The 12,399-nt window shown below is 33.7% G+C and overlaps 1 protein-coding gene across 4 annotated transcripts in view; it reads left to right on the plus strand.

The window, feature by feature from the left end:
* Positions 1-12,399, plus strand: part of LOC123677684 (venom dipeptidyl peptidase 4-like) — a 68,475-nt gene that overhangs the window by 41,348 nt on the left and 14,728 nt on the right. For 3 of the 4 annotated variants that reach the window (XM_045614355.1, XM_045614356.1, XM_045614358.1), the window contains exon 2: positions 6,253-6,478. In XM_045614355.1, the coding sequence (XP_045470311.1) occupies positions 6,253-6,478 (226 nt within the window). Of the gene's footprint in view, positions 1-6,149; positions 6,195-6,252; positions 6,479-12,399 lie in introns of those variants that run through there. The other variant, XM_045614357.1, reaches the window with a different exon arrangement.

Below are 12,399 nucleotides of genomic sequence, written 5' to 3' on the forward strand. Positions count from 1 at the left end.
AAAAAAAGATAGGAATGTATTTATCCCATAAAATAATTTTTTATAGACCTTGAAGGTAATTAACAATGAAGGTAAGGTAGTCCTCTGTATACCTATATTTTCATTCAATAATGAATTCTTTTGTGAGAATTGGTTTCTTGAAAACAATGAGTGATACTTCACGATAATAATAGTTCAATTCGACGATAAAATATAGAAATTAGCACATCAATTGAGATTCATTCAGAATTAGCAATTTTTATGGCTCATCTGTAAGTTTATTTTTTAGATATATTGCATGACTTCCACTCGTTAGCTAGGCGACCGTTTTTCTAATTAAATTCAGAACGGTGGAATAAACCTGCTATTTATTAGGGACCACCGGATTTTCCCTTTTTTTATGAGTGGAATGTTCTGACCAGAAATTTTAGTCATCTATTTTTCATTATGATGAAATTGATCCTGTTCTAGTTAATTAGTTTTGTAAAACAAAATAATGGAAACACGGAAATGTAGATATTCAGGAGTATTTTTGGTATTACATGTATTGGAATATGTATAGCTTTTCATATATCGAGAAAACACGATGTCTCAAGAGAATCGTACCTAAGATACAGACAGTTGTTTCAAGAGATACATTTTTCATCATGATCATTGATGCAACGGGAATCTGATTCAGTGGTTGATTCCCGAACAGAACCACAAAAAAATTAAAAATAATATTGAAAAACAAAGAACTACCGAATAATAATAGACCCAAGTTTCTTCCAGAGTGATGGATCATAGCTCAATATCCACTTCATCCTTTCAAAAACGCTATCGATGTAGATGAGAAAGTCGCATTCGAATATGTTTTTGTTCTATTGTTAGGTAATGTGGCACTCATTTTGCACATAGCTTTCTGAAACCCAATATACCAGTCAAAATATTGCTCACATTGCCCAATGAGATGCCTAGGGATTTTTCTAAATCTCTTCCATTCACTTGACGATTTTCCAATACGATATCCTGTAATTTTTCTACGATTTCGGGTGTGTGGTTGCTGTTTTTGGACATCCTTGACGCTGATCGTCTTCAAGGCTTTTACGACCCCGTTTAAATTCAACAACCCATTTTTCTACTGTACAAATTGAAGGCGAATAGTTCTTATACACTTTCAACATTTGTTCATAAATTTCCTTCGCTTTTAAACCTTCCAAAAATAAAAATTCAAGCTCTGTATGATATTTTTCCAATTGTGAAAAAATATTATGGCACGTCGATAATTAATGACTTCACATATGTTCATATGAAGAGTGTCTCAACATAAGAATAAAATTTAAATTTAGGTTAGTAGAGTAGTAGTAACATTGAACCGCAGAACTTATTGAACAACCTATGTATAAGATGTGATTGAGTTGGGATTTTGAATGAAAATATACGTAGAATAAAAATTTCAAGCTTCCTGTGAAATTTGTTGTTGATAGCATTGTCCGAAATGTATAAACCTCAAAAAATCAGCCCAAAACTTCCCTCATTTTTAGGAGCTTGCTTTATTATTCCTTATTCTAGCGCATAAAATCGAAAATATGAGATTAATTATTTCAATGCCATAATAGTTACACCGTAGAACTCTCGACCTATATCCTGAGCTTTTTCATTCAACTTGTATCAGATACAAAAGTATTTGTGTTTCAGAATTCATTTCCTTATTGCGTGAGTTTTTCCATTTAAAATGAGTAGGAATTTACTGCGTACTGAGAGAAATGAAAGAATTAGTTTTGACATTTGAATGATTTAATGTGGACGTATAAAGAGGTCAAACATCAGTGGAGTATACCATAGAATTATGCTTGTATAAAGGTTAAGAACTGATGAATATTCAAGAATCGTGTTTTATGGTAAAGACAATCTGGGATAAATTTGATTCAGCTGTACGATAAGTTCTGGTTTATTTTTCCCAATAATGAAATCTATCCCATTTTGAATTAAATCTAAAAAACAGTTACTGAAGCACTTCGTTTCTAGCTTGATGAAATTTCAACAATAAATAAGACAGACAGGTCTTTTTGTCCCAAGTTCTAAAATTTGGGAAGGCACAGATATTTTATACAGAAAGTGTCGAATTCGTGGGTTAACTATGCGAGCAATTTGTCCAAAAAAAGCACATGACACATTATCGAACTGAACTGGTTGCTCTTCGTTTTAACCTTCAACGTTTCTTGATTTCATTAAAAGTTTTTCTTTTTATTTAACAATAACATTCCAGTTTTTCTCAAACCACATTATTGAATTTAATCTTTTTACCTCGGACAAGAATTGAATTTGCTATAAGAGAAAAATCCGTGAGTGATAAATTTTTTTTACCGAGTATGGAAAAATCTTGGAGTCCACAATAATTACAGTATGTATATAATATATTACCGGCAATGTGTATAATTCAGGCATTGTATAAAATGCCTAGGCAATGTAGAGAAAGTCTGGGTCTTCTAGACAATGCATGAATCAATAAGAATGCTTTTGTCGATTTCATAATTTACCTAGGCATTGTATAACTGTTATTCCTTTTTTTTTCATTTCCTCTTTCGATGGAGGAGCGAATAAATAGAGAGATATCTGAAAATTCTTTCTGAACAAAAATTATTAACATCATTGAAATTAGAAATTTGGGTCGTGAATGCAATTTTCATAAAAGGTTGAGTATTTTTGAAAGTAGAATTAGAAACCATTGCTCTTAAAAATGTTCATTGAATATTCAGTTTTCGGATGCTAAATGAATTGTTTAATATTCAGTTTTTATTTAAAATGAACTAGTTTTCAACTTATATATGAATAAACCAAAATTTTTGTGGGTTAATTATCATAATTTAATTCGATTTCAGGTAATCAATGAAGCTAACAAAAACTAAACAAAACAATTCCCTCTTCAATACGATCTTATACCTATTGCCTGCTAGGCGTTAGGCATTCTATGGAATGCATAGGAAATTAATAATATTTCATACATGCCTCACCTTTTCAATTATTTTATACAATGTCTAGACATTTTATAGAATGCCGGATTATATACATTTTGTAATTCGCGAATGAATGATTAAGCTCTCAAGAGCTCTCGAGGTCACGCCAGTACTTGCCTCATATTTTTGCACTTATAAACACGTTCAAGATGAGTGCTCAAAAAGGTTTTCAATAAGAAGTTTTATTTGATATTAAGAAAACGAGAGTAAAAGAATCACGGACATCACAATATTTCGCTGGCCAAGATACTGTTCTTGTAGAATTACGATTGTTTCGTTGTTTGTGAAGCACGTAGCGCCGTCTTGTTGAAAATGGACGTCGTCCACATCAATATTTTCTGGCCATAAAAATCATTAATCATAGCTAATGCTGAAAATCGACGACGAATCGACAAACCTGGGTTTTCATTAACACAACGGGCTATTGCAGTAATATTATCAGTTGTTCTTGTGCAACGCACACGGTTTCGATACATCACTTACTTGTCCGAACAGCTAAAATTTATCTTGCAGTTTGATAATTATCGGCCGAAAAAGTGCTTCACGACTACTCCACAGTGCTTTAGTTTTGCAAACTGTAACTGCAAAATATTTACCCGTTTGATAGTGAATTTAAATAATTTCACTGCGTTGTTGAAGCCTGTATCTTTCATTTTTAGTGATGGCGTAGTTTTAACCCTTTTTTTAAACCTCAAGTCGAAATTAATAGTAGAGATCTGAGTTGAAATTCGAACTAACTAAAGTGTGCTGATAGGTATTATTATGGTGAATGAATTCGTTTCATTTACCTATTAAAATTCTATTGTCCAACTCATTGCATTAATTATATTCGAGCTGTTATACTTGCATAATGAAAATTCATAGAGTTCATTTATTCTTTTTAGTGTTTATAGATTGCACCGTTTCCTTTTTCTGGCAATGGCGATAGAAATCGTTCAATATAATTTGTCAACTTTCTCATGAGTTTGTCAACCTTTTGCTTTATTCATTACAACTACCTAACGTGAAAATCATACAATAGGTCGTATAATCAGAAAGTCATTTTAATTTACTACTTTTCACTTCACATTTATTTGTACGAGTGGATACCTTCTATTTTATTGTTTTGGCACATTACGGTTCAGAACATTTATTTCAATTTGATTCGATTTTTTTGTTTACAACTTGATGGAATGGAATTGAAAGTTTTAATCTCGGAAAGAAATGTTTCGTTTGAAAATATGAGCGTTTTGCCTTAGAATATTCAAATGAACTATTTAATAGATTGATCTGGTGAAACTTGAACATTTTTGGAAGTGCTTTTTCAGAGGCCGTTATCATTTCGTTACAATGTCTGCACTTTTCTAATTTCGAGCCGAGAATGGTCTCAAACCATGAGGTTCGACTCACTGATGACAAATCCGTCCTCAAATTCGATTCCAACTATCCGACGAATCATCCGTAACCGCAATAACTCTCAAACGGAGATATTTAAAATCTTGAAATTTTCGATTTTGGTTTAAATCTCAGATGCCGCAGCGGTTGTTCATAATGAACGAAATACGACATAGTGTTCCGTGAATATGGCCGTTCGAAATTTTTTTTTCCTGATAATTCCAGAACAACAGATTCGATCTAACTTGAATGAATTTCAAGTTGATCGCTTCTTCAGAACATAGGGAAATTCAAGAAGAAAATTGAAAAGCAATACCCAATATTTCCATGACGATAAATAGGATTTTTGATAAAGATATAAAAGAATATTTCAAACTTCGTTCGTATTCTCAAGCTCAAGCTTCAGAACCCTAGAAGAATTCAAGAAGAATACTGGAAAAGATGAACCCAAATATTATTGTGACAACGAATCAAATCGCGTTGAGATTTACCGTTTTGTTAAGTCCAAGTTATTTCTGGCCAACACACACGAGGCGATTCTACAGAAAATTGGCAACAAAAAAGTTTCCACAGAGTATGGACCATTTATCCTTGATTGTGAAGTTATTGAAGATTCTAATATTTTGTACGCAACATATTTTTTCCACTAAAACCATAGATTAACTTGAAAACTATCATCTTAAACAAAATTCGTTGTCCATCATTGGAAAGAGTATAAAATTCTCCTTAGACACTATGGTGGTTTCGTAAAGTTTTTTATGAAATACCTACCTGTTTTATAGGTTGGTTAAGGAGATTCATGGAAACTATGTGCAAAACTACTTTATTAAAGATTTTAACGACGTATAGTAACATAATTATTGTATTACATATTTATTTTCATTGGACAATAGTTATGAGCATGTGAAAGTACAAAAAGTTACACACCATTTCATTACAAGTAAATTCCTCATACATGGTGTTCCAAATTCGGTGCTTACTGATAACGTCTTGAGAACTATAACACTCAGAAAAAAAAATCTGCAAGACCCGATCTCTTTTTTCGAAATAATAAGATATCAGACAGCAGATCATAGATATCATGGATTGTCGAGTTTGAAGTTTCTAAAAATGACTGTTTCAAATATAACGCTATATCTTGGTTTCTGTTCATTATTAAACGTTTATATGATACTTATAACAATCATAGAAATCCAGTGCAGTGCGCTTAGCTTGTACCATATAGTTCCCACATTCGATGTAAACAAATGAAAGTAATATGGTACAAGATAAGCGCTACTTGTAACCATAGACAATCCACTCTAATTTCTCCACACCACTCTTGACCACGAATTTGAATCAAACGGTGCAATCGGTAGAAATTATAATCATCGATTAGTACTAAACATTGATTACGTAAACAGCGTTTATTTTTTGAATGGTGCAATTGGCCCTAAAGATTATTATTATAATAGTCGATAATTTTTTTCTCTTTTCTCTTCAGCGGGTAGAAGAAAAATTCATCGTTGATATAGCAACACTTTTCCTTCCGGAGGTAAAGAAGGACTTTGCGATGATCTTGTCAATTAAAATATGATGTTGTTATTGTACGTTCGAAAAAAAAACCATAGTGTAAACATTTAAAGGTCTTAAGTCCTTCGGTATATTCATAATATTCTTGAGTGAGTTTAAATATACTTATAATACATGAGACTTATAATTAAAGAAAACCTCAATGAGTTTATCTCTTCAGAATTTCCTATTATGCAATTCCAGTAATCTTTGTGTTGTTGCAATATGAAATGGCATATAGATGTTGAAAGGTCTTGCAGTAACATGAGTAGAAAACAACTTGATGAAAACGAAGTTAACAGAATGTTTTCAATCACTTTCATTACAATACTAATTTAAATTTTTGTTGCAGGACCTGATATCAAACAAGAGCCGAATAAAAACAAAGAGATGGATTATAGCTGGAGTTATAATTTTTTTAGTTGTAGCGTTAGTGGTAGCATCGTTAGTATTATTGAAAACTAGTGAAGATTTTGAAATAAAACCAGCTGCTCTCACCAGTAAAAGGAGTTTATCATTAGAGGACTTTTTGTATGGTAAATTTTTCGCACAAGGATTCAATGGAACATGGATATCAGGTGAGTTTTTGATAAAAGTATTGAATTAACCTTTTTTGGTTGTTTACTGAGGATAGGCGTAAAAATTTCTCATCCGTATTATATAAACTTGAAATTCATTCCAATAAATGTGGTTCATAGTACTAAGTAAAAATATCTCCTTGTATTTTTTCTCAGAATTCGAAATGAATCAAACTGAATATTTGGCTGTAAAACATATTTTTTGATATGTTTATTTCTCTATTAAGAACTACCACAGAGACATAGTATAAGAGTTCAATTAAATTTGATTGATCAACTAGAATTTATAAAAAGCATTGTAAAAACTAACAGGAAAACAAAATTTCGCACTGCCATATTGTACAGAACCCCTAATTGGATTTTGTCAATTAACGAATTCAGGTTGCCGCGGAATTCAAGACGAACGTATCATTTCGTCCCAATGATAAGGTTCGACTCTCTGATGACGAATCCTTGGTCAAATTTAATGCGGTCCGTCCATCAGGCTCGACCGTAAACACATTACTATCTAACGAAAAGATCTAGAAGTTTAAAAATTTCTGATGGGTTCATCTCGAATGCCACGGTTACGTACATTAGTGGGTGAAATCCGACTAGGGGTTCAGTGTGTTTGGCCATCAGAAATTTGAAAACAAGAATTTTGTTTTTGTGTGTAAAATAATAATTTCAAGCCTCGTGTGAAATATCATGTTGATCACATCATCAGAACCATACAAAATTGGTTGGATCATTAGAACCATTCAAAAAGAGTATGAGAAATGAAATTTTATGAGTGCACGTTCATTGATGCGACAATTGCGCCTTTGGAGACCAAATATACCTTTATAGAGTTCTGTGCTCTCCAGAAGAGCCAAAAAGCGACACAGAAAATGTATAGAAAGAAGTGCTGAAATTTCCGAAAACAGTAGATCCTTGAAAAAACTTAACAATATAGAGGAATATATAAGATGAGATTCACTATGATCCTATGATGTCATTGTGGTCTGGGGCCTGGAACCTACTAATTCATTATAGATTAATACCTCACCATAGTAACTATGGTGGGGGAAAGGGAGAGCACCGATTTTCAGCAGGAAAATTCGCATCAATATTTATGGCTTATATAATCTGATCTTATATGATGATTTCTTTCATTTGGCCTATCTTTAATTGATTTTATTAGAGGTATTCCGAAAGTGGCGTGATCTTTTCCCTTTGAAACTGTATGCGTGAGATGTATATTGCCAGCTTCCGTACAAAACGGACCAGTCTGTAGCGTCAAAAATAATTTAAGCTTATGCGTTGAGTACTGTCGATTCTGTCAAAATTTGAATCATTCTCTTAGCTCAAAATTCACCTATCGACCTATCCACTATTGACTGACCCTGTGAACACACAAAATTTTCATCTATTTAGAATAATTCACCTCGATCGGATTGTTCAACAGAAATTTCTAATGTTCAGATTTATGGAACCACTTTTGTTCATTAACGGCATTCAAGATTCGAATATACCAAAAAATTTCAATTTTCTAGGTCATTTTGTTTGAGAGTTGTCTTCTTTTGGTACATTGGATATAATATCATCAGTGAGTCGAAACCTTATCGTTTGAGACCATTTCCGGCTTAGAATTCGAAAATAACAGACATCGCGAAGAAATGATGGAGCAATCTCTCTGTAGAACTTCCCTCGATTTTCCGACTTTAAAATGAAAATGTGGAATATCACTCGGACCATCAATTTTTGATTCGAGGGGGAACAACTTTTCCGTTTTTTTCATTCCCGTAACCCCCTAATGGGAATGAGCACAACCCTTCGATTTTGAAAAATGTTGAGGGGTATTGCGATAACTAATTTTGAAGATCGTATCGAGCACTATCTGATCCTAAAATTTTGCTTCAAAATATCCATTGATAATGAAATAACAGCGAAAATAGTGAGAGGTAATGTGGAATTTATCTCGAGAATACTATTCGTATCCGACACATTTCAAAGGTATTTAGTAGTTATGTTGTTAATTTTTTGTCCAAAAAAGTATAAATTTCTTGTCCAAAAAAGTAGACGGCCATGCTTTTGATTTACCTTAATCTATCGTGAATTTTTAAGAACGTTACAATATGTCAAAGCGATTGTAAATTTGTAGTAGAATTAAAAGGGTGTTTCTTCCATAAAAGAAAGGGTGGAATTATTATTTAAAAATAACGACTCTGCGCGAACAACAACGGTTTTATTTAACGAACGACATCCTGGAAAAAATGTATCCACTGCTTACGTTGTGTAACTGGTTACCAAATTTGACGCTATTGGTTCAGTCGGAAACAAAAAGAGGGTGCATGAAAGAGACGAAGCGAGGAACGTGGCTGTCTTAGGCTATGTAGCAATGGATCCGACCTTGAGAAGTAGGAAATTGTCCGATGTATGGTATTTCCCGCACAACAATCATGAGCATCCTGAAACAACCTAACTTCTATTCTTATGAGATACAATTGGTTCAGGAACTGAATGAGGATGATCCCGATCGCCGAATCCAGCTCAGTGAAATGATTAACGGTAATCATACCTACATGTTTGATATCTGTTTTTTGGACAAGTGTTCATTTTACCTTAACGGCATTGTAAAGCGACATAACTGTCGGTATCGGTCAGATGAAAATCTAAGATTATTTCGTGAGGTGCGTACTCAGCGTCCCTAAAAATCAAATGTTTGGGCGGGTATTTACAAAAATCACATAATCGGCCCTTTTTTATACCCGGTAATCTCACTGGCCAAGTTTATTTAGATCTTTTGGAGAATGCTATTTATCCAGCCTTCATGAAAGTATTAGAGAATATAGAAGACTATCAAAGATCATTTTCCAACGAGATGGCACAACACCTTATTTCGTTAAACCAGTGCTTGAGTTCTTAGATGAAAAATTTCCTCACGCTTGGGTTGGAAGAAGGGGACATATTGAGTGGCCACCCAGATCACCTAATCTGGCTCCACTGGACTTTTTTCGCTACCCAGCCTGAGGATGATTTGCGAACTCGGATCAATAAATGCCGTCAAATCACACCAGAATTCTTGAGTAACGTTTTCAGCAAAAATTAACATTACTGCAAGGAAGTGAATGGTGCCTATTTCCAGCATTTAATGAACTAATCACAAAAGTATGTACTCTTCCATTATTGTACCTGTCATTTCGTTATCGATAGAAATTTTGAAGCGAAATTTCAGGATCAGATAGTACTCGATAAGATCTTCATAATGAGGTATCGCAACACCCCTAATCCCTATTCAAAATAAAGGGGTTGAACTCACTCCCGTTACAGGATTGCAGTTACGGGGATTTGAAGAGCGGAAAAGTTGATCTCCCTCGAATCTGAAATTGACGGATCTGAGTGATTTTTCACATTTTCATTTTAAGGAAAATCGAGGTGTAAAGTTTTTATTGGACCATACTATTTATTTCTTATGTTATAGCTCATTTCGTTTTTTGTCACATATCTATTCGATTTTGAATCAGCGCGGCGTGTATCCTACTATTCGCAATGATAATTCAAACACTAAGGAATCACTCTGAATTCCAGACTTATTTGAACCCTTCCTCTTGAAAACCTCTTAAAACAATAGGAACTCGGGAAGCAATCCTGGAATCGAGGTCAAGTTGTTGTGAGATCTCGAGATGTTTTAGAACGTCCCCTAAAATTTCTAATGAAATGCCGAGGGCATATCCTAACAGTAGATGGAATTGAAGGCTGTCGTCTTGATGGTTGTTACGCTTTTCTTGCCAGTCAAAGGCAAAAGTGACGTTTCGCAGCTAGATTTGAGAAATTGTGTTTATTCAGGTTGATTAGGGCACCCTTGGTTCTGGATTGATGATCCCGAATTCGTTTTGTCATAATTGCTGTAGTTGGTGCAAATTTCAGATCGAAGTTTATTATAATAAAAAAAATCTGGACATGTGAAAAAAAAGAATAACTATAACAAAAATAAATATAAAAAATATGAATATCTTGTGGCGGAAATGGAATCTAGGGTCTTTTGTTCAGAAACTCGAATTACTTCAAAACTAATATCGATTAAAGATTTGAAAGTGAAAAACATTATATTATACGATAAAAGAAATTTAAATTTATTCTCCTGATTATTTGCCATCAAGATAGGAGGATCGATGCGGTATAGCTACCGATTTTGGCAACTGGGGGATCCATGGTACTGTAGGGGGGGTTAATAATAGAAAAAAAAATTCTCATTGCCACCAAAATGCGATGAAAATATATTTCCATAGTCATAAATATCGGGTCAACCTGGAAAACTCAGAAATATAATTCCTTTCCAATTATTATATTGATATTAAATGAAACAAAGAACGAATCGGAACGATCGATGCGTTGATTGGTCTTGTGTGTATACTTGTAAAGCCTCACTTTGTGAGACACTAGTTCGCTTCGCGGTACTTTGTACCGGGAATAACAATAACAATTATACAGGGTGTCCTAAAAAGACCACGTCGAACGAAAAAGGAATGTAGATCTGAATGTGCTCTATACCTGATGTGAAGACATTGTTTATTTGAAAGTCTCACAGTTTTCGAGATATGTGATGTTTTATGAAAATATTGAGTTTTTTACGATTTCACACACGTCAATTGTCAATATAATATAATTTGGATATAGTGAAATGATTTGCAACATTACTAGCAATTTCGATTTCGTCAGACATAATTCACGAATTGAATACGTAATTATAATTTTTTTAAAAATTTGAAACATAAAATTAAAATTCCGTAATCTGTCGAAATTCGTAACAGTCACACCAACTGCCAGGATACAATACAAAAGCCACACGGATTTATAATCTGTATTTCTCATTGAATTTCGACAATATTTCACAAAACTTGACTGAAATGGAGATATTATCGTCTAATACTCGTTGCAGAAGGCAATTCCAACACTCATACGTTCGAAAATTCGCTCCTTCGTCGCGCGTTTACGAATTTCACATTGTTCTTGGAATAGTAGCCCATTCTGCAACTTGTTTTAGAATATACTATTTCGTATGGATTTTCAACAGCCTGTATCTTTTCAACTAAAATGGAAAAAGAAGTAAAGGAAAAAGTGTTTCTTTTGATCTCAGGAATCTTCTGTTCGAATATATGAGATAATCACCATTTCATTACTGTGCTTTCCTTTAGTTTCATCAGTTTAAGTTACGTTGAATGTCAGGTTAATTGACTTTTTGAATTGTCAAAAGAAATTGAGTTTCATTTGAGAATTTTAAATGTTGTTTCCCTTTATTTTTGCAGGTTTGTTGTTGTATCATAAAGGTTGTTATTGTTAATAAAACCACCATAATATCGGCCATATCACAAGATCTTTGCACATAAAAATCTATAAAATCGTATGATCTGTTTCAGAAATAATTGAGGCATTTTATACATTACAGCACTGTTTTTAGTACTGCAATGATCTTATTATGATACTGACATAGAGAAATGTAATTTCCAGTTATATTTCGCAACTGGAATGGAATCGAAAGAAATGACTTTAGAAATATAGTCTTTTATTGATGTGATAAATCTTTTACGAACATAAAATTCCTCCAAATTATGGTCATCTTCATCAGTATGCCTAAGTGAGAAAGAAAATCGAATCCGATAAAATAGTGAAGGAAAGAATTGTTTCTTTTGACCTCAGGACGAGTCAAAGACTCACCCTATGTCCTACGTGAGCGACTAATGTTACGACGCGAGCGACGCGAATTTTATGTACTACGCGAGCGATGCGACCAGCGCGACTTTCAGTGTCCTACGTTGAAATCTACGAATACGACACGGCGAGACAAATATATGGTTGGGGTTGGGATTATGCATTGCGGAAGATCAGTCGCGCGAATTTCGTGCAGAAATATCAAATAATTTGATCACGGACATCGCGCGAAATTCGCGTCAAACAGTTTT

This window comes from Harmonia axyridis, chromosome 4, assembly GCF_914767665.1.
Source record: "Harmonia axyridis chromosome 4, icHarAxyr1.1, whole genome shotgun sequence".
Taxonomy (NCBI): Eukaryota; Metazoa; Arthropoda; class Insecta; order Coleoptera; family Coccinellidae; genus Harmonia; species Harmonia axyridis.